This window comes from Copadichromis virginalis, linkage group LG3, assembly GCF_057382275.1.
Source record: "Copadichromis virginalis isolate Kocher_CV1m ecotype Utaka linkage group LG3, C_Virginalis_male_GT1.1, whole genome shotgun sequence".
NCBI classification, from domain to species: Eukaryota; Metazoa; Chordata; class Actinopteri; order Cichliformes; family Cichlidae; genus Copadichromis; species Copadichromis virginalis.
Window position 1 is genome coordinate 53,213,876 of NC_140620.1, and position 23,089 is coordinate 53,236,964.

The 23,089-nt window shown below is 43.8% G+C and overlaps 1 protein-coding gene and 2 long non-coding RNA genes across 4 annotated transcripts; 2 read left to right on the forward strand and 1 right to left on the reverse strand.

The window, feature by feature from the left end:
* Positions 1 to 9,949: 9,949 nt before the first annotated feature.
* Positions 9,950 to 18,585, forward strand: LOC146715266 (uncharacterized). Its single transcript, XM_085441029.1, has 6 exons — positions 9,950 to 9,968; positions 10,642 to 10,989; positions 17,211 to 17,252; positions 17,350 to 17,451; positions 17,593 to 17,630; positions 17,731 to 18,585. Exons 1-6 carry the CDS (start codon positions 9,950 to 9,952, stop codon positions 17,839 to 17,841), a joined length of 660 nt encoding a protein of 219 aa, XP_085297155.1. The 3' UTR covers positions 17,842 to 18,585.
* LOC146715267 (uncharacterized) lies at positions 11,106 to 13,569 on the forward strand. Its single transcript, XR_014918940.1, has 2 exons — positions 11,106 to 12,420; positions 12,466 to 13,569. It is a non-coding gene; the product is annotated as an uncharacterized LOC146715267 (long non-coding RNA).
* LOC146715268 (uncharacterized) lies at positions 11,837 to 17,134 on the reverse strand. Of its 2 annotated transcripts, none has more exons than XR_014918939.1 (2): positions 16,412 to 17,134; positions 11,837 to 12,722 (listed from the first exon to the last, which is right to left on the reverse strand). It is a non-coding gene; the product is annotated as an uncharacterized LOC146715268 (long non-coding RNA). The 2 variants fall into 2 exon arrangements; XR_014918938.1 differs by having other exon boundaries at positions 15,691 to 17,134.
* Positions 18,586 to 23,089: the final 4,504 nt, after the last annotated feature.

Below are 23,089 nucleotides of genomic sequence, written 5' to 3' on the forward strand. Positions count from 1 at the left end.
TTCTTCAGTTGTTTTTCCTCTGATTTTCATCCGAAAGGAACCTATTATTTACCTATTTTTATTAAATGTGTGGTAAACAGAAAGTATGGAACCTGATGGCTGTCATACTTAGAGTGAGAGTCAAATGGTCTGAAGGGGGAGGAAGAGAGGCCTGAGTGAAATTACTTATCACTTCACAGGAAGAAACAGCACAGTGTGGTCTGAGAGCAGCTGAAATCACAAGGCCTCTGCAGCCAGTAATGCTATAGTGAAACCTGGCCTACCTATTGTTTGGTTTTATAGGAACAAGACAGATGTTGCAGGTAATGAACAAAGTCTATGCAACAGTAAGACTTCACCAATAATAAGAAATATCAGATGTTCTTATTGATTTCAATGGGAGTGCTCCTTGAAAAAGCTTTCCACTTGCTGATCTACTTATGAATGTTACTTAATATTGTATCCAGTATCGAGTAAATGTATGTATGTATGTATGTATGTATGTATGTATGTATGTATGTATGTATGTATGTATGACAAAAAGAATAGCTTTCTCCCTTGATATCTGAACATGTGTAGCGGCCCACCCCGTTTACTGCTGTGTTGACAACACTATAAAATGAAACCCACATACAGAAATAGCATTAACTGCTTTCATATTAAAGTTTCACATTTTTCTTTTGGTTGTTTAAATCAACTTTTTTAATGCATGTAGACAAGATCAAAACAGTCAGTTGAGGTTTAAGTATCACAATGGGGAGGAAAGGTGTGGCATCCTTCTGGTGAATAAAAAATGGTTCCAGTAAGAGGCTGTACCCTTACTCTTAAAAAATACTTGTTGATAGTAGAGTTTTGCTTCCCTTGTTGCTATCAGTGTGTGAAGAGTGGGAGAAGAGGGTTGCATTGACAATCCAACACAATTGGCAGGACATTGAACACATGTTATGAGTGGTCTGAAACTTGTAAATAACTCATGAAAGAATAAAGCTATGTCGAAACCAAGCACATCATTGTTTTTCTTGTGACATTACCAATAAGTTTGATGTGTCACATGGCCCTCTTCCTATTGAAAAAAGTTGTATCCAAGATGGCCGACTTCTAAATGGCCACCATGGTCATCACCCATCTTGAGGAGTTTGCCCCCTCACATATACTAATGTGCCACAAACAGGACTTTAATATCACCAAACTTCCCATTTTATTACAATGTATCCATATAAATGGCTCACCCTGTAGATTACTCTAAAGAAATTAACATTCCCACGGCTGATTTGCATTGTTACGCCAATGTCCAAATCGCTCTCATTTTTTCTTAATTGTTAAATTGCTTTTATTTTTCATATTTGTATTTTAATGTTTTTAATGTTTGTCAATGGCTTAAATGATTTCAGTTGTCCGTTATACAGCAGGCCTGTTTTATTTAAATGTGCTATATAAATAAAGTGTTTTCACTTCCTGCAATTGTCAGTGTGAATGTTCATATGCAGTTAAAATAAGAAGTGCAAGCACTCTGCTTTAGAGACAGTGAATGTGTTGTCAAGACATTTTGTTCATCAGAGGTGTAAAGTTGCAATAATGTTTTATTGTCATGTACAACAGCATAACATCCTCACAGAGTGATGCTGAGAAACTAGTTCATGCATGGATTACTTCTAGGCCAGAGAAGGTTGGATCAGGATGACCTAAAAGTTTCCTGAAAAGCCCTTCAGTTGATCCAAAATGTTGCAGTGAGGGTTCTGACAGGCACTAGAAAGAGAGCATATTTCTCCCATACTGGCTTCTCTTCATTGGCTCCCTGTTAAACCCTGAAGTTAATTTAAAATCCTTCTACTCATTTTCAAGGTCCTAAATAATCAGGCCCCATCTTATATTAAAGACCTCGTAGTGCAATATCCTCATATAGAGCATGTCGCTCTCACACTGCAGGCTTACTTGGAACCAGCTCCCAGTTTGAATTCGGGAGACAGACTCTGTCTCTACTTTTAAGATTAGGCTGAAAACTTTCTGTTTTTACAGAGTTAATAATAAAATAATAATAGTAATACATTTTATTTCAAAACCCTCAAGGACGCTGTACACAAGCAACAACAACGACAACAAACATAACAATAAAACATTGAGCAAATAAATAAAATAAATTAAACTAGCAGGATGGAAAAATTTATGCGGAATAGGTTAATGTGAACAGGTGAGTTTTTAGTGTGGACTTAAAAGGAGGGAGGGAAGTGATGTTTCTTATCTCAGAAGGAAGGGAGTTCCAAAGATGGTGGGCAGAAAACTCTAAAGTAAGAGGGATGTGGGTGCACAAAACTGGAGGGTTAGTTATACTGCAATAGGTCTAGGCTGCTGGGAGCTTCCCATGATGCACAGAGCTTTTCTTCTTCACTCACCTTTTTCACTTACTATGTGTTTTGTTAAATTCTCAATTCTTTGATCTTTGGGCTGAAGGAAGAACAACACAGAAAACAAGGAGCATGAGTCCAGAGCAGTTCATAAACAAGAAAACAGTTCAACACAGAACCAGATCCAACACGATTCCACGGGAAAGTTCCGGGGGCCGACCGTGCGGATGGCAACGGCGGCGGCGGGCAAACAGTTCTGGGGGCCGACCGCGCGAAAAGCAGCAGTAGCAGCACCGGTGGAACAAATCCGGGGAGCGGCCACGCAGAAGGCAGTGGCGGCAGTGAAAGAACAGGTCCGGATGCCGACCACACTGAAGGCAGTGGCGGCAGTGAAAGAACAGGTCCGGAGGTCGACCACGCCAAAGGCTGTGGCGGTGACGGCCTCGTTCAGGGGGCCACCCTCGACGGCGATGACGTCCGACCAAAGGCCTGGAAAGTGGCCGGCGACGCTGAGGTGGCAGTTGGGGACCTGAAGACGGCGTGGCCCCTGCAGCACAAGGAGAGGCAGAGGCTGGGCCAGACGAGGCAGAGGCAGAAGTTGAAGCAGAGGCTGCACCAGGCAAAGCTGGTGCTTCAGTGCGTTACTTCTGTTTTGTTTTTGTGCATAACTTCTGTGTCTGGGCACTCCTCTGGATATTCTTACACCAGAGAAGAGCTTCTTAACTACAGGACTACAACACCTGTGGATTTACTTCCAATATTTGTCGCATCTGCGGCAGATTTACTGCAGACTCTGATCAGGAAAGTGAGACGCCGAAAGAGAGGTAAGCGAGCCGGCGCACTCGTGCGTCTGAGGAGACGTGGACTGCGAACTGCTCTTCCTGGGATCTTCCTTTCCAATGTACGCTCACTCAGGAATAAAATAGACGAGCTGGCCCTGATGAGAAGCATGAACAGAGACTTTGCCTCCTCCTGTGTCTTATGTTTTACGGAGTCGTGGCTCTGTGAGGACATCCCGGACAGCGCGCTCAAGCTGGAGGGCTTTCATCTGCTGCGCGCGGACCGGCAGGCCTCTCTCTCTGGTAAGACCAAAGGTGGAGGTGTCTGCTTCTACATTAATAGTGGCTGGTGCACAGATGTAACAGTGATTACTCAGCACTGCTCTACCTCTCTGGAATACCTTTTTATTCACTGCAAACTGTTTTATTCTCCGCGGGAGTTTGCTTCATTCATCCTGGCCGCTGTTTACATCCCGCCAGATGCGGATGCGCAGGCAGCTCAGTGCGCACTCGCGGAGCAGATACTGCACATGGAGCGGACATTCCCGGACTCTCTCATTATTGCTCTTGGGGACTTTAACAAAGCCAATCTGAGCCATGAACTTCCCAAATCCAAGCAGTATATTAAATGCCCGACCAGAGAGGAGAGGACATTAGACCACTGTTACTTCATGATCAGCGGTGCCTATCGTGCGGTGCCCCGCGCTTCACTCGGACTTTCTGACCACGTCATGATCCACCTAAGCCCCGCGTACAGACAGAAGCTGAAGCTCTCCAAACCTGTCGTGAGGACCAAAAAACTGTGGAGCAACGAGGCTGTGGAGGAGCTTCGCACGTGTTTGGAGTCTACAGACTGGGACACAATGAAGGCTGCTTCTAACAGCTTGGACGAGTTTACGGACACTGTCACCTCCTATATCCACTCCTGTGAGGACAGCATTGTGCCATCACACACCAGGGTGAGTTATAACAATGACAAACCCTGGTTTACTCCTAAACTCAAAAAGCTGTGGCTGGAAAAGAGAAAGGCGTTCAGAAGCGGAGACAGGGTCTGCTACAGAGAGGCCAAGTACAGGTTCACTAAAGAAGTGGACGTTGCTAAACATCAGCACTCTGAGAAGATGCAGCAGCAGATCTCAGAGAATGACTCGGCCTCTGTGTGGAAAGGTTTTAGGAATATCACCAATTACAAGCCTAAAACCCCCCACTCCACTGATGACTTGCTCTTGGCCAACACCCTCGACGACTTTTACTGCCGTTTTGACGAGCCATCAGGCAGCCTTCACACCTCCAACGGCCCCAACAATGGAGACACTTTGGACACTCATTCCCCCACCTCTCCCCCCTCCATAGAGCCATCACCACCTTCAAACACTTCACCTACAACACCCCCCTCCTCACCCCACACAAAAGAGGATTTCACACCACCTCCTCCCACCACAACTCTTCATATTCATGAAGAAGGTGTGAGGAAGCAGTTTAAGAGTCTGAATGCTCGAAAAGCTCCCGGCCCAGACGGTGTGTCTCCTGCCACCCTCAGACACTGTGCAAACATGCTGGCCCCAGTGTTTTCTGGCATTTTCAACTCCTCACTGCAGGCATGTCATGTGCCTGCCTGCTTCAAGTCCTCTACCATAATCCCTGTCCCCAAGAAACCTAGGATCACTGGACTAAATGACTACAGACCCGTGGCTCTGACATCTGTGGTCATGAAGTCTTTTGAGCGCCTGGTTCTCTCCTATCTCAAGACCCTCACGGTCCCCCTCCTGGACCCCCTGCAGTTTGCATACAGAGCCAACAGGTCTGTAGATGACGCCATCAACATGGCCCTACACTTCATCCTGCAGCATCTGGACTCCCCAGGAACCTACGCCAGGATCCTGTTTGTGGACTTCAGCTCTGCCTTCAATACCATCCTTCCAGACCATCTCCGAGGCAAGCTTTCCCAGATGAATGTGCCTGATCCCATCTGCCGGTGGATCACTGACTTCCTGACGGACAGGAAACAGCATGTGAGGCTGGGAAAGAATGTCTCGGACTCCCGGACCATCAGCACCGGCTCCCCTCAGGGCTGTGTTCTTTCTCCCCTGCTCTTCTCCCTGTATACTAACTGCTGCACCTCCACCCACCAGTCTGTCAAGCTAATCAAGTTTGCAGATGACACCACCGTTATTGGACTCATCTCGGACGGGGATGAGTCTGCCTACAGGAGGGAGGTTGAACGTCTGGTGTCCTGGTGCAGCCACAACAACCTGGTGCTGAATGCCCAGAAGACAGTGGAGATTATTGTGGACTTCAGGAAGCACACAGCTCCACTCCCCCTCATCATCCTGACTGACACCCCCTTCACCTCTGTGGACTCATTCCGCTTCCTGGGTACCACCATCACCCAGGACCTGAAGTGGGAGCCCACCATCACCTCCGTCATAAAGAAAGCCCAGCAGAGGATGTACATCCTGAGGCAGCTGAAGAAATTCAACCTGCCAACACGGACGATGATGCAATTCTACACATGCAATCATCGAGTCCATCCTCACCTCCTCCATCACCGTGTGGTACGCTGGAGCCACTATCAGGGACAAACAGAGACTGCAGCGTGTTGTGCGCTCTGCTGAGAAGGTGATTGGCTGCAGACTCCCATCTCTGCAGGACCTGTACACCTCCAGGACACTGGGGCGTGCAGCTCGGATCTCAGCTGACCCTTCTCACCCTGGACACAGTCTGTTTGACCTGCTCCCCTCAGGCAGGAGGCTCCGGTCCATTCGCACCAGAACCTCTCGCCATAAGAACAGTTTCTTCCCCTCTGCTGTTGAACACATGAACAATAACCGTATGACTGTTCCCACCACTAACACATGACCCTACGCTGTGTTCACTGCATCATTCCATGTTTGGCACTGATCACCACCTGCACTCATGTATATATCATGTATATATCTTGTATATATCTATCTACTTAGCACTTTTAATTCTTATTCTCGTTTTTATTTTCATGTCTATTTAAGCTTAATTTATAACAGTATGTTTGCACTGAAGCACCGCAGCAATTTCCTAATGTTGTAAACCCGCTCAACATTTGGCAATAAAACCCTTTCTGATTCTGATTCTGAAGCCGATGCAGGTGAGGCTGATGTGGAGGCTGGACCAGGCGAGACTGATGCAGAAGCTGGACCAGGCTACGCTGAAGCTGATGAGGAGGCTGCACCAGGCGACGCTGAAGCTGATGAGGAGGCGGCTGCAGGCGAGGCGGAAGAGGCTGCCGCTGGACCAGGCGAGGCAGAAGAGGCTGAAGCTGGACCAGGCGAGGCGGAAGCAGCTGCTGCTGCAGGCGTGGATGAAACTGCTGCTGCAGGCGTGGATGAAACTGCTGCTGCTGCAGGCGTGGATGAAACTGCTGCTGCTGCAGGCGAGCCGGAAGCAGCTGCTGCTGCAGGCGTGGATGAAACTGCTGCTGCAGGCGTGGATGAAACTCCGGGATGATAGTTTTTATATTCCCAGCCCCCAAAAGAGCACAAACAGAAGAGTCTTTAACGTCCAAAGAATGGGAATAAACAGCATCTGAACTATCAGTGTCTGAGACGGATATGTCAGCTGAGACAGTTTTGAGACCTCTAAGTTCAGTTTTGGCACAGCCTGAAAAGTCAGATATGGGGTTGTCGGATAGAGGAGAAACTGACTCAGGGTTAACAAAATCCGGGCTGGCTGTCTCAGAGGGATTTGCCCCAAGATTAGGAAAAGTAACACAACATAAGTCCTTTAGCCCCTCAACTCTAGCATCTGGGTGAAAATCAGTCCTTAAATCCTCTGAGCTGGAGTCTGTGGAACCAGATACATTGGTGTTTGCATTCCTGCTCTTAGGGAGTGAACCGAGAGAGTCTTTCTCACTCACCACAACTGGCGGTTCGGAAGTTCTGGAATGCGGCTGAGGGGTGGAGCGCCGGTGGGGCACTTTCTCCTGGAAACAGGGGCTGGAGATGTAGAGGAGACCGGTAATGGCGAATTAGTGGAAGCTGGCTCCTCTTCCCCCGACCACATTGTTGCCAGAAAAGAGTCAGGTGAACGATAGTCGGAGTCAACCAGAATGGGTGGGTCATTCTGTGGCAGCAGCGAAGGATCACTATCCTGCTGCCACGGTCGTCGTGCCGTTGAAGAAAGCTCCATGTTCTGCCACTGCTGTGTCGCGGGGAGCTCATACGGCTTCATAGCGAGCTCCTTCCACTGTGCTTGCTGCGACTTCGGCATGGAGTACTGGGAGCGAGCAAAGGCTGCTAGCTCCCGAGCTTGAATAACCTCGTGGGCTTCGTGCAGCTCATCCAACAAACCCATGAACCCCGAGTTGGCGGAAATGTGGATTCCTCTCGAGGATTGCTTTGATAGCATTTATCCCAATTGCCATCGCCTTAGTATCCTCTGTGTGGGAAATCCGCTTCATTAAGCTCATGATGCGGGCAAGCCCGCTGGGTCCAGGTTATAGTCGCATCGTTCTGTCATGGCTTTGTGCAGGCAGGCAGAGAGGAAGGACCCAAAATGCAGGACTCACGGAGGCGAAAGTAAACTCAGAATAAACTGCTTTATTGCAGGCTGCTGATCAAACAGAAGACTAACTAAACTGGAAAATATAAACTAACAGGCAGGCAAAAACAGGTAACAGAACACACAGCGGAAACTGAGGGTGAGTAGACATTGACGACGCGACACTGACACAAACACACACTGGGCTTAAATACACTGAGGGAGTCATCAAGGAATGAGAAACAGGAGGGAGACACAGCTGAGAGGGTTTGGGCTAACGAGACGCGGGGAGCAAAGCTAGACACACTGACATGAGGCACAACCTTTCACAATAAAACAGGAAACAAGAAACAGACACAGACTTGACACTGAACTGAACCTATACTAAACACGAGACACAACCCAAGAACTAACCCCTCACAAAGAACATAGAATAATACTAATAAACAAAGTATAACAAAAGGATCAGAATACCAAACCATAATATAAAGGAATGTAAGAACTGAAAATGCTGGGTCAAAATGACCCAGGGCATGACAGTAATCAGTAGAGAAAGGCCATCATTCTACACAAACAGCATTTCTAATAACTCAGCAGTATAATGCATCATAAACAATGTAATTCATTCACAATAAATCAGCAGTCTAATGTAATACAAATCAGTCTAATAGTCATCACCTTCTTCTAAGTCTTCTAATAATGCAACCTAAAACTACATAATGATTTCACAATCTTTAATAAGAGGTATAACGTGGCATAAGATAGTATAATAATCGAGACACTCCAAACATGCTAAATGCCACAAATCTCTCACATCTCAAAACTCACCATCTCTCTCACCTCCGTCACTCCCACATCTTTCCCCTCTTCCTAAACAACCAACTGCCACATGTTCTCATATAATTTTTTGATTGGTTGTCATATTACATTACATTCACCAATAGGAAAGGGATGGGGTCTTTTTGCTCGCAAGTAGAGAGTGCTTTGAAAATGCTGTTTTTAAAAGTGACATTAGTATACAGGAAAAAACATCACAAATTTTTTTATGAACCCGTGGTTCAGACAAGGCTTGGACCCAAATGCAGACTCAGTGCACACAATTAAACTGTTTACCAGACTTTATTTACATGGAAGGAATGAAGAATGTGGCTAGAGCTAAAAATGTCAGCAGGGAGCAGAAACCAAAGGAAAAATGTTTGCCACTGAGTGACTGGTCTCAGGTCTGTCCAATGAGAAATGGGTGTTCGTCTCCCTTCAGCCAGTGACGCCATTCTTCCCAGGCTAGTTTTATTGGCAGGAGCTCACTATCCCCCATGCTATAATTCTGATCCTTGGGCAGGCAACAGGAGAAAAAGGCACAATGACTGGAGTTGACCTTATGGCTCTGACCTTTGAGACAATACTGCCTCCTATTTGAATTGGTCAAAAATGGAAAATTACTGTTATTTGTACTCAGAAGGAGAGTCAAATACTCCAGGGGGAGGTAGGGCTGAGTGAGAGACATCATACCACAGGAAGAGAGCTCGCTGTGGCCTGAGACCAAGTGGAATCACAAGGCCTCTACAGACAGCAGAGCTTTATAGCTGAGTTCAAGAGCAAATGACTAAAGACACTATTGCCAGATAATATGAGACTGCATACACGTATAGATATTTGGGATATAATTATAAAGAGATTGTTGACTGCTGCAGCTCTGACACTTTGATTTGAACGCGTAAGTAATAAATAAAGTCAGTATGTCAGATGGGAGGTTAATTTTTCATGGAATGCCCATCCTTTTCTCTGTCATCTCCCAACTTTCATAAATCAGGTGGCTATTTTGCCGGACCCTGCTTCTGCAGTAGGTTATTTTCTGTCTTTTGTAGGTGGCATTATATTAATGAGTCTCGTTTTCAAAGCTGAAATAAACTGACAAATCTTCCTCTTTAAGATTATATTTCCAACTACTGTGCGTGTTAATCATTATATGTAGAGTTGCATTTTCTGAAAATAATCAGAATGCTTTATTAATTCCTAAGAAAATTATGTGGTTACCTCATGATTTGTCTGTATGGCAGGCAGGAGGAGGAGGAGGAGGAGGAGAACTAGGAAGCGCAGAGGAAAACACAGAGCCAAGAGACCACATGAATGTTAATGACACAACAACAAGCAGGGGAAGACTGAGGACTAAAATACACCGGTAGGATAACAAGAGGAACAGGTGGAAACACAGCTGAGACTAGTCAGACGTAAAGAGACAGGGGAAAGCAGAACTCACAACACTGGACAAAGGACACAGGACTATCAAAGACAAAAAGGAAACAGGAGACAGAATCAAAGAGGGGAGACAGAGCGAACATGGAGCACAGAGACAAGAGTAACAAACTGCAACACAGGGACATGGCTGGCTGGGGACACACAGGAGACGCTGCACAGGAAACTAAAGAAGAGGCGTGAATGAAACAAAGAATATTAATAATCAAAAAGTTAAACACTCAGGATGATGAAGGTTACTATTGCTCCAAGACAATAAGAACAGTAACAGACTGGACTAAATTAAATATTACAATATTACAATGTTTACAAAGTATAAGAAAGACCTCTTATATACACGAGTAGCTCAGTTATAAATGTTGAGAATATGACAGAGGTGAAATCTATATGATTGACACTTTGATATAGAATAACTTCAAAATAACACTTTATGACTAAACACATGTATCATGACTCTATGACCTAAATGCATTTAGCTTTGAAAGCAACACAAAACTCCCACCTCTATTACATTTATCACACTGAGAGCACCCTTCCTGGTGAACACACCATCTGCGGACATTGCAGGGCAGAAGTCATGTGCACGATGATGAACGTGATAACAGCTTTAGCCCTTGCTTGTTTCTGTAAGTTTGCTCTATTACTCTTTGACATCATTAGTTAATCTAGCACTGCATTTTAACCCATAATAATTTAAACACATTTGCTTATTAGTAACTTTACAGGTTTAGCCTCATGTTCTTTTGAAGTAATTAAACATCTCATTGTTTCCACAGTTTCAGGCTGGATTGCTGTCTCAGGTTCTGAGTTTCAGACCTCAGAGGTGCAGGCAGGTGAAACTGTCACTCTGCAGTGCCCCAGGATTTACACATATGACGTTACGACTTTCTGGTTCAGACTGGTCAACGGAACCACAGCCAACTCTATCGCTTTTAAGCAAGCGTCTAGTTCAAATGTTAACTACAATGCTGCGTTTCAACCTGGAAAATTTGAAATGACAAAAAACATCTCTGCTCTCTTCCTCAAAATCAAACAAGTGAATGTATCTGACTCTGCGCTGTATTTCTGTGGATTTCTCTCAGAAGGACGTCTAAATTTAAGCGTCGTGCAATTAAAGGTTGGAGGTAAGATTATTGTAAAGTCTTTGCCTCCTGATTCTTCGGTTATTACTCTTTTAATTTATATTACATATGCAATGTAATTATTGTCAACACTCTGTAGACAAAGACTATGGTGGTTGAAGGAAACTGTTTCCAGGGCCTACTCCGTGGATCGGCTTCCTCCGAGGCGTGGACGTCTATCAGCAGAGAATGTACCTTCACCTATCAGCAGAGAATGTCCCTTAGTCTGTAACACAGTCAAATATATTCTCAAGTAATATTCAAGCATGCCATTCAGCGTGTTAGTACGAGCAGCTCGGGAGCAGCTTGGGAGAACAAGAAAACAGAGACTGCTTTAGATTGTCTTCCCAAAGTGACTCAACTTTATTCACAAGTACAACAGTTTATATAGAGGGTAAAATTCATGAGACAGCAGATTTATCAGTTTAAACCAGTACAGACCAAGATAAGGCAGCGTCTTCCTGCCCTTGGGTGAAGAAGCATCCTTTGTGTAGTTTATTAGTTCAGCTACAATTGTGATTATCTCAGCGACATATTTTCAAGGCACAAAACGAAGAGTTCTTACATTAGTGAAATCTGAAACAAACCATTTGGCCTTCAACAGGCGTCTAAAAGATTAAGAAACTAATGTAGCTGAGGGAGTGATCTCTGTGGTATTTCAACCTTGTACCAGCCTGTGATTCTCACACATCAATTCTTGGGTCAAAGAGAAAAATAACTAAAACAAAGGGGCCTTATTGAATGACAGAGTTTTCCTGCATAATGTCACTATAAAACAATATCCAGTAAATGCTACCATGGTACTACTATACCTAACAGTTCCCCTCTTTTATTATTTTTTAAAATAATAACTCAAATAGAAAGGAAAAATCACAAATGTAATAACATAATATAAAAAGCAAATCATAAAATGTAATAGTTCACAACCTAATGTTCAATATACACATCAGGAACATCATTGGTAACATCTGGCACATCCTCAGGATCAATTTGTGCTAATTGCAAATACATTGAAGTAGCTGTACTGGTAGCTATATGGGTTATCATTGAGAATGTGGCTTGCAGAAATGTGAACAGGGTTGCACTTTACAATACGAAATAGTAAATAAAAATCCTAAGGTTAATGCAGTAGATATGATTAATAACCTAAATATATAAAAAAGACAGTTCTTCAGTCGTCTCCTGGCCTGGTCCCAGGTTCGAGAGACACCGTATAAGCGTCGTGTGATGACAATGGGCATTTCATTTTCTCCATTATCAGGATGAAACGAGTCTATCTTTATCAGGTTAGACATTGTGTGGTACTCTAGGCTTTCTGTTCCTGCTGGATGTTCGAGTACCTTGTTGTTGTTCTTTCAGGCGGGGGATCAAAGGGCTTTCTGAGTCTTGGCTCTTTCCGGCGTTGTGTGTTAATCAGTGATTGTGTGTGTGTAGGTGTATTGAATCCGGGCGCTGGCTCGCCTGAGTCGTCATCTGTAGGTGTATTGAATCCGGGCGCTGGCTCGCCGGAGACGTCATCTACTTGATCCGACGCCTTAGGTGGTTTGGTGGGGCTGGTCTTAACCCTGCTGGCATGAATCCACTGAGGTTGTCCGTCTGTTAGGATGCTGGTTCTCGTCACTGCAAGTACAGTCTGGGGCTGGAACACGCGTGGCCTCCCAGAGTGTCCTTGGTTTTAGTGGCTTCACCAACACGCATCTCCTTGTCTCCACTGGTGGAACTGTGGAGGGGAAAGGCTGAGAGAGACAAACTTTCTGATAGTTATTATTCAGTTTTTCTACCAGGTTGTGAACATCAGTGGACAATGCAATATCTACATCACCTTCTACTAGCGGTGCCCCTCTGGAAGCTGACCATGGTGTTGGAAATAATCTTATTTCAAATGGAGATAATTTGGTTACTGCAGATGGAGTCATAATGTATGAAATGGAAAATCTGGTTGTGGTAAATGCTGATGTTTTGCTTTTGGTTTTCCTACATTAGTTCGCGCACATGTTAGACAGGTTGCTAATATGCTTTTTACTGCATGTGATGTTTTTTCAATTACAAATCTTGATTTTATTGCTCCTATTACCCCTCTTTGTCCGACATGACTCACACCGTGAAAATGGCGGACAAGGATTGGCAGTAGTGAAGATGGGAGGGCAATCAAACCCTCAAGGTTTTTGTATAAGCCGTCTCTGTTATCTAAGGTACAATCATTACTTTCCCAGTAAGTGTAATCTAAGGCAGAGGCTTGCTCTTGTATGAATTTTAGGTCAACATTTGTTTCTAAATAGTCTGGGAGCGTGACAAGTGGCAGCTGTAAAGGCAAAGATAATACTTCCCTTCTGGGTGGTTGCTGTGAGGCAGCAGCTGCTTTCGCGGTTACGTCTGCAAGAGCATTTCCCACTGCTTCGTCTGTGTCAGCCGTGCTGTGCCCCTTCGTTTTAACAACTGCAATTGCCGATGGCAGCTGTATAGCCTGCAAAAGTCTTTGAACAAGGTCAGAATTAGCGATCGGTTTTCCATCAGCAGATCTAAATCCTCTTTGTCTCCACAATGTGCCAAAGTCATGCACCACACCGAATGCATAACGGCTATCAGTGTAAATTGTTACCCGCTTATCCACATGTAACTCACAGGCGCGTATTAAAGCCATGAGCTCTGCTTTTTGTGCTGAGTGAAATGGTAATGAGTGAGCCTCTAGTATGATGTCAGGCAATGTCACCACTGAATAGCCACAAAGAAATAAGTTGTCATTTGGTTTTGAACAGGACCCGTCCACATAAACAATGACTGAGTCTGGTATTGGTGTCTGCTCTAAGTCTGGGCGTGGTGCTGTGGATTCCTGTATACGTGTCATACAATCATGATCGTCAGGGTCGTCTGAACCATCCTGTCGGTCAGAGGAACACAGCATACGAATGAGTAAGTGTGCTGGCGAATTGGGTGTGCTGCTTGCTTTTATAGTGAGATTTGCTGTTGAAGTTAGTGTAGCTTCATAACCTGAGCGACGTTGTGCGGTCATGTGTTGTGTAGTTATGTTTGCTAGAATGGTCGTGACCTGGTGATTGGTGTGTAGAATAGTGTCATGTGAGAGTGTGAGCTTCTCGCAGTCCCTTATCATGATAGAGCAAGCTGCTACTGCTCTCAGGCAGGCTGGCATCCCCTGAACTACTGCTGGCAGCACCTTTGAGTGGCGGAGGTCAGCACTCCCTTTAATGCATTGAAAGAGGCAGTCATTTCTGTGGATCACAGTATTCGAGGAGGCTTCTCTTTTTTACAACAGTCACGCAGAATGTGGTCATGAAAAGAACAGTCTGGTATCCACTGTCTGCAATAGTTCACCATGCCCAGGAAGGACAACATTTCCTTCTGTGTAGTGGGCCGAGGGACAGAGGTCACAGCTTTGACCCTGTCTGCAGTCATGGAACGTTTTCCGTGAGACAGTGTGAATCCCAAATATTGAACAGAAGTCTGACAGTACTGCATTTTCTTTGCTGATGCTTTGTGGCCAGTCTGTTGGAGGTGCTGGAGTAGCATGTGTGTGGCAGTTTGACATAGTTTTTCACTTTCAGCACAGAGGAGGAGATCATCTACATACTGGATCAGAGTACAGCCCTCTGGAGGAATGAAGCACCACTGAGAAAGCAGCAGAGCTGTCTATCATGCCTTGGGGCAAACGAGTCCAAGTGTACTGCTTATTTCTATGTGTGAATGCAAATAACGGCTGTGTGTCTTCATGCACAGGTACTGAGAAAAAGGAGCGGAGCATAAATCCACCACGGTAAAATGTGTATGCAATGCATGTCAATATGCTGTGAACATCTGAAACGAGAGGTGGCAGAGGAATGTTGACTGCATTAATTTGCCTTAAGTCTTGTATGAAACGCCATACGCCAGGTTTGTTAGGCTTTGGCACAGGATTGACAGGAGTGTGGGCTTTATTACTCCTGTAGTCAATAAATCTCCTATCATGACATCTAGGGCTGCGGCTTTTTCGGCAGAAATGGGATGTTGCTTGACATATACTGGCTTGTTGTGTTTTAATAGGTGTACGTGATAAAGTGTACAGTTAATAAATCCTATATCATTCTCACTTTTTGACCATAATGTCATATTCTGGTATTCAGCTGGCAATGTAACTGCAGAAATAGTACAGTGGATAGGGTAGGTTAGATCTATGTGTCGACATATTTCGTAACCTATGTCTGAGTTATGTAACAAAATCACTGTTTGACCTTAGAGAAACAAAAGTGTGGCTCCCAGTCATGGGATTACCTGGTAGTGGCGTCTGTACACGTTTTTTTTGGCACAGTGTGTGACATAGAGTACCGGACAAAAAGGATGTTGAGTTCATTCTCCGCTGAGGCGTCCAGCTGACACAGAGGCTGTTCCTTCTCCATGGTGTCGGTGCATAGGGCAGAGAAAACATAGCTGTTATCAGTGTCAGCAAACATTTCACCCTTTATGTTAAATGAAATACACAAATTCATTTTTGCTCTGGGTGTCTGCGGCTGCTGGAAAACTGAGCCACAATAAAAACACATATCTCTACTTTTATCCTTCCGTCCTCTGAAACTTCCTTGCTGTGCTGGAGCGGGTAATCCTGCATACATTAGTTTCTCACTTTCCTCTGAGCCTTCTACATCAAAATTCAACTTTATCTTAACACTTTTAGCTTTCGTGGTAGTATCTGCACTAGCCTTCAGTTTTACTGACCTGTTTTCTGGCGATAATCGTTCGGGATAGGGCTCCGGAAATAAATTAGAATGCATTGAACTTACAGTCCGTAAGTTGTAAACAAAGTCAGTCACATAAGCACTTCCGCATGTTCTGGATACGTGATCATGGACGTCTTCACCGATTCGCGGACGTAGGTTACACGTAACCGGAAATGGGAGTTGTACTGAGCCGTTATTTGAGACTTTATATTTTATTTTTTTTTCGGTTTTACAGTTAATTTTGAGTTTTTATCGGACCCGTCTAAGGTCTTTGAATTATTCTGACCCATGGTCAGTGATTTCCAGAGGGGTTTAGACGCTTTGAAGGATTTAAGTTAGTTTTTATTTTTGCTGTGGCACACCTGAGGTTACTTGATTTTTTTTGCTAGCAATTTTATGTTTTTAGTGAGCAACTTCTCACTTTTTAACGAGCAACTTCTCGTTTTATGACCCCAGGCAACTTCCTGTGTCCTTTCTGCTGGTGAGCAACTTCTTAGTTTATGACAGCAGGCAACTTCCTGTGTCCTTTCTGCTTTTATTTACAAAACAACAGGCAACTTCCTGTGTTTCTATGTGGGCCACTAAAGAAGGCTCCTCAGTGTATCCCACTTGTTACTATGTGGGCCACTGAAGAAGGCCTCGTCAGCGTATCCCGTTTCTATGTGGATCACTGAGAAAGGCATAACACAGTCTTATAAAATAAAAAGACACGTGCCTACCTTCGTCAGGATCCCACTTCTGACACCAAAATTGAAGGAAACTGTTTCCAGGGCCTACTCCGTGGATCGGCTTCCTCCGAGGCGTGGACGTCTATCAGCAGAGAATGTACCTTCACCTATCAGCAGAGAATGTCCCTTAGTCTGTAACACAGTCAAATATATTCTCAAGTAATATTCAAGCATGCCATTCAGCGTGTTAGTACGAGCAGCTCGGGAGCAGCTTGGGAGAACAAGAAAACAGAGACTGCTTTAGATTGTCTTCCCAAAGTGACTCAACTTTATTCACAAGTACAACAGTTTATATAGAGGGTAAAATTCATGAGACAGCAGATTTATCAGTTTAAACCAGTACAGACCAAGATAAGGCAGCGTCTTCCTGCCCTTGGGTGAAGAAGCATCCTTTGTGTAGTTTATTAGTTCAGCTACAATTGTGATTATCTCAGCGACATATTTTCAAGGCACAAAACGAAGAGTTCTTACATTAGTGAAATCTGAAACAAACCATTTGGCCTTCAACAGGCGTCTAAAAGATTAAGAAACTAATGTAGCTGAGGGAGTGATCTCTGTGGTATTTCAACCTTGTACCAGCCTGTGATTCTCACACATCAATTCTTGGGTCAAAGAGAAAAATAACTAAAACAAAGGGGCCTTATTGAATGACAGAGTTTTCCTGCATAATGTCACTATAAAACAATATCCAGTAAATGCTACCATGGTACTACTATACCTAACAGTGGTTATATATTAAGATAAATATAGAAATGAGGACTAAAAAAATCAAGGCTTTATTTTTGAATAGCCACCGATGAGCCTCAGGATGACATGGACTGCATCTCTAAACGTAAGTCAACATTTCTTTTATTGTGCAGATGATTAAAAACACATGAATGTAAAATAAATTTCAGCCGTGTCGCTTTTTACCTTTATTTTTGTATTAGAGGCTCACGAAGTAGCAAAGCTGACAAGTGTCACCCTGGGTGTTCTGTCTGCTTTCCTCTTAATGGTCATCACTGGTCTGGTTGTTCAACACGGGAAATCAGGTACTTTTTACTTCAACTCTGTGTTTCTCTTATTTGGTGAAACGTCAACTATATGAAAAAATACAATGTTGCCACAAAGTTTTATCTTTTAATGTCACTGTATTGTTCACTGAATTGATGATCATGTCTTTGAATTATCAGCTAACGAACATGAAAATAAGAATCCAGAACAATTTGAGGTGGGAGCCTTTTTATACAGTATGCTGCAATGTTTGAATATTTTGATGCTTGCAGCTTTGAGCCAGTTCAGTTATTTTATTTCTGTACTTTTAATTACAGAGTCTGGACCCTGGCACCCTGAAGGATCCAGCACTGCAATCAGCAGTAAAAAGACGCAGGAGGCCTGCAGCAGAAACTCATGTTATTTATACTACCAACAGAAAAAACTAATTTCCCTGTTGCTTACTGTTTTTATTTCTATTTCCTGTCTACTTTTGGCTGCATCTTCACCCCATCAGCCCCTATTTGTTTTGTTTGCTACATAGACTGCCTGCCACTGTATGCAGGAAGCTGCTGTACACTGTCCTTTAACAGATATGATCAGGCACTTTTTTCAGTATGTGATTCTAGATTTTTTGTTGCATTTACCTCAACCTCAAACCAGCAGGAGACAGAGAGCCTGCAGCTGAGAGAGAAGTAAAATTCATGTTGCTTAAGCTGCCAGCAGATAGTAAAGTTTAAAAAGAAGCTGTGAAACCTCATCTACTTGTTTTGATTACATACAGTGTTGGGGAGTAACGGAATACATGTACCGCTGTTACGTATTTAAAATACAAAATATGAGTAACTGTATTCCGTTACAGTTACCGTTTAAAAAGGTGGTATTCAGAATACAGTTACTTTGTTGAAATAAATGGATTACACGGCGGTACTTCCCTGTTTCATATTGTGGCGGGTCAGGACTGTTTAGGTTTTGTTTGACAGCTACGTTCTGTTGTTCCAGGCGGCAGCGTTACGGTTGCCATATTTACAGGGCGACACTTTCTCTCTGCGACTGTGTGTTTCCTGGGTGAGAGAGCGCCTTTTTGTTGTTGTTGTTGTTGTGCTAAGCTATGCCGAGCAGTTTGGTTAGCAGCGGTGTGTTTCTGTTGGAAAATAAACGGCTGTGCTTCCTGGCAACTCGGGGTAGCAAGACCAAACGACACCTCTGTCTCCTCCTTGTCTGAGCTTGCCACAGTATGTTTGGCTTGTTTCCTCCGAAACAATAAGTTCCGTAGAAGTAGCCTTTCAACGCCTCTCTCTGTCTCTCGCCTCTCTCACAAGCAATTATTTAATGAAAGTGATTTATTTGAAGACAAATAAATGGATAAATGGACAAAGTCTGCGCCACAGGAAGATTTCAGCACTAACAACAAATATGACATGACATCATTAATTGTCAAAGGAGCTTGCAAAGAAAAGCGTCTGGACTTCCTTAAGTTACTTGAAGACGTTTCACCTCTCATCCGAGAAGCTTCTTCAGTTCTAAGGTCAAATGGTGGAGAGTCCCAGATATAAACATAGTGGGAGTATCCCCCCACAGAGGGACAAAAGGACCCCCTGATGATCCTCTAATCGCCTGAGCCAAGGTGTGAAACTGGGTGTGGGTCCCAATCAGCCAGAGTTTCGGGTGAGTTCATTGTGAAACCTGGCCCCACCTTATCATGCGAATTCCTGAGGTCAGATGGCCCAGGATGTGAGTGGGCGTTAAGGCGTCTGGGAAGGGATCTCAAAACTGGATTATAGATGGCAGAGAGTTGGTGTCGTAAACCCCCGCCTCTGTTCAAAGATGGTCGCTCACAGTGGACATAGATGGCTTCTTTCACTCCTCTTTCAAACCATCTGTCCTCTCTGTCCAAAATGTGAACAATGGCATCCTCGAAAGAGTGTCCTTTATCCTTAAGATGGTGATATGTAAGGCGGTCAATAATTTTGTCCTTTTCAAAGTCTTGAAGGCAAGCTATAACTTTCTTTTTGTAGCTGCTTGTGGGGTCTCGCTTTAAGGCTTCGTAGGTATTGTTGTCACTGAGGAGACTACTCTCCTTACATATCACCGCCTTTACCCAAGGGATGCCATACCCTGCATTTACGGACTTCCTAAAATCCACAAGGAAGCTGTCCCACTCAGACCCATAGTCAGTAGCATAAACTCAGCCACTTTCAACATTTTGTTTTGTTGTAAAGGGTGACAGGGCTTGGCTTCCTTTTGGTAGTGGACCATTGATCAGGAAGCCAAGCCCTATATATATGCTACAATCTCACTGCACTTAGCCTAATCCTTCATTACCCTGAAGAATTCTGTGGTGTACGGACCTCCTCTCCAAGGAAAGAAAATGCAGAGAAGACTCACCACTCAGCAGGCCTTGGAAATGATCCTGAGGGAAGTCGACCCTTGTGACTCGGATGGAGAAGACCTAGAAGTTCAGCCGGATTCGGACTCAGAGCTGTCTGATCAGTCTTCCGGTTAGTTTCATTTCATGTTATTTCCTATTTCATTTCAAACAAGTAAGTGGATGTAGTTAGTAAGTAAGATATTACAGACATTATTCTGATACAGAGGAGGAGATACTGGAATTATAATTAGTATCTATGCATGCATTTGTGATTTTGTTTGACCTTCCCATTGCTCACAATTTGAATTTGTTCACACTGCAGATGAGGAGACTGCTTCTGCACCTAAAAAGAGAGCTTGTTTGGGGACTGAGACAGCGAAAGATGGCACAGTGTGGCGTGAAGAACAGGTGGGGACCTGTCTCCCTTTCACCCCAATAGAAGCGTACGCTGCAGATGGAGAGCCAACGGCTAAGGCCAGGAGAAGTATCTCGAGTCGCCTTCAGAGCTTCCTGTGTTTCATCACTCTTGACATGCTTCATAGCATTCAAGAATGGACTATTCAACATGCACAGCAAACGGAGCATGTTCATTGGTTCATGGACCTCCCATGGATACCATGGCAGTGCCAGGATTGTGAGTGATTGCTGAAAATGTTGAAATGTACTCACTCACTTTTTATTATTATTTGTAAATATGTGTACAAATGGTTGGTTTTTTGTACTGTTTTTATCAATAAATCTCAGCAACAAAGGACATACACCCATGTGTGTTGATTTCTCCCTAAGATGGCAAACTGAAACACTCCAAGTTGGTGACTTTTGGAGATTTATTTCCCTGGATGATTGAGAATGCATCAAGATGAAACACAAAAGGAAGTGCACAGCTTTTAGCAGCTCCCCCACGCCCTCAATCACACACCCCCACTCCCCTCCCTCCAGAATTCCCAGGTAACAACCTAATATACATATGAATGACTAGCCAATTTAGCTTCCACTTGGCTGAAGCTAAAGCTTAGCTAAAAGCCTACCAGCCATTTGGCTGCTCTCCGGGTTTTATCGGTAGAAGGGTAGAAGCCTGGCTTTGCAGGTGGTATTCATAGGGTTGCACCAAAGAAGAAGAAGAACAATGAGGAGGGGCTCTAACTGATAATGAATATAACTAAAGGCTTGAAGGTCCTAACAGTCAGGTATAAAGAATACATTTTGTGTAACAATATACAATATGTAATCTATGACTGGGTTACACTGGTCTTATATGCAAAAGCAAAAATAATTAAATCATTGGAGCTATGGTATAAGGTATGTTTCTCTGAAATTAATTCCATCAAGTTTTATATAAAACACAAACATGATTTTAGTTTGAATACATTGACATTAGTAATTGTTTCACAGTTTCTATTATCTTGTATGAGAAAAGAGAAGTTGTCTTTCCTGACATTTGAACAAACAAAGTTTGTAGCAACACTGTTTATCAAAGGCTTTGAGCATTGCAATGAAACCACAAGCAAAAATATCTAAACTGCTTTCACATAAAAGTTTCACATCTCTCTTTCAGCTGTTTAGGTCAACTGCTTTAATGCATTTGAAAAGGGTGACATGCTTTTAGAGGAAAAAACACTGATCCACTAAGAGGCTCTACTCTGAAGGCCAGGCTAGTTTCATTTGACAGAAAGCAGCAAAAACTAAGTTTGGCCTCTTTGAGTCTTTTAAATTGTTCCTCATACTCAATGAGCTTGTAAAGGTTAATCATCATATTTAGAGAGGATTACCGCAAGTACGTGTCAGACTGGGTAAGGCATGTGATGTGAAACAAATTGACTAAGAACCAAAATCAAACTGATTTTCAGATATTTATTGAAAGATTGTTGAAGCCTTTGTAAAGACATCAATACTGCATGAACAGTCTTATCACAAGGATTGTGACAGCTCCTTTATACTCATTGTGTGGATAGAGTGGGTATAAAGGATCTTTCTTTTCCGTGGTTGGGAATTCTTACCATCATGCTGATGCTGGTGGTGGATTTCCACAGGTGCAGACCCACCACACCGACACCAGTGAACATCTGGGGAACTGACAGTGGGATAGTGGACTGATGCTCATTAATTGAATGGTCAGAGCTGACTCTACCTGCTCAGGAAGCTTTTGGAGTGTAGCAGGTGCTCCTGAAGACCTTTTCTGACTCTGTGGTGGCATCAGCCATCTTCTATGGTATCTGCTGAAACAGCAGCTTATCTGCAGCTGAAAGGAAGTGGTTGGATAAGCTCATCAGGAAGGCCAGGGGCCCGTTCTTCGTACGTCGCTTACTACATCCAAGATCAAATGACACATCCAAGATCAAATCATCGCGCTAACCGTGAGCTCGCTAATCCGGTTCCCCGAACACACCTGCTGTTGACGATTACTACAGCTGGACGCAGGAATGTGACATCACTGGGTGTCGTAAAAGGGGCTACGCATCGATAGTAGAAACATTGATCGGCAACCCGCTGATTGGTCGGCGAAAATGTCCAAGGGGCGTGCTCGGTATTTTCCGGCAGCAGAGCAAGAACTCATGAGTGAGGGATTTCAGGAGTTTCAGAGTTTAATTAAAACGCAAGAGAACACTGCAAAGGCTGCAAAAGCAAGGAGAGAGGGCTGGCAGAAAGTTGCTGACAAATCAAACTCGTAGGTAATTTAATAATAATAATAATAATGGATTGGGTTTATATAGCGCTTTCCAAGGCACCCAAAGCGCTTTACGATACCACTATTCATTCACTCCCACATTCACACACTGGTGGAGGCAGCTACGGTTGTAGCCAGGCTGCCATATCGCGCCATCGGCCCCTCTGGCCAACACCAGTAGGCGGTAGGGTAGATCTATCATATGACACTATATTGTCCAATATCATATGGCATTATATTATATTATAATATGTTATATTATATCCCCTTTCACATTAGAGCCACAACAGGACCCACAAGAACATGGGAACAAGTAAAAGTGGAATACAGGAGTATTCTACAGAATGGTAATATTTATCTCTTAGATTGCTTTGCGTCTCTTGGCAAGGTAATACTGGCCTGTAATACTCTGTTAGTTTGTTCATAACAGCAACCAAGAAAAGGGCAGAGGAAAAAAAGACAGGTGGTGGTCCTGCACCCCCTCGTCAACAAGTTGGTTAAGTAAATAATACCCTCACGGGAATATCGATATCTCTCTATGAGCACACTGTCGCGCTGAGCTAAAGGATCCTGTCTGTCCCGCAATATACGCTGAATTCTGAGGACTCTCCTTATCAATCTTGCACCTTCCGCAATGGGTTGGTCGCGTATACGGACAGGA

What these genes read in the sequence shown, in the direction of transcription:
- LOC146715266 (XM_085441029.1), top strand. An exon ending in CGTGCAATTAAAGGTTGGAG is followed by an intron (nt 10,990 to 17,210) that starts GTAAGATTATTG and finishes ATTTTTGAATAG; the next exon opens with CCACCGATGAGCCTCAGGAT. An exon ending in TGTTCAACACGGGAAATCAG is followed by an intron (nt 17,452 to 17,592) that starts GTACTTTTTACT and finishes TTGAATTATCAG; the next exon opens with CTAACGAACATGAAAATAAG.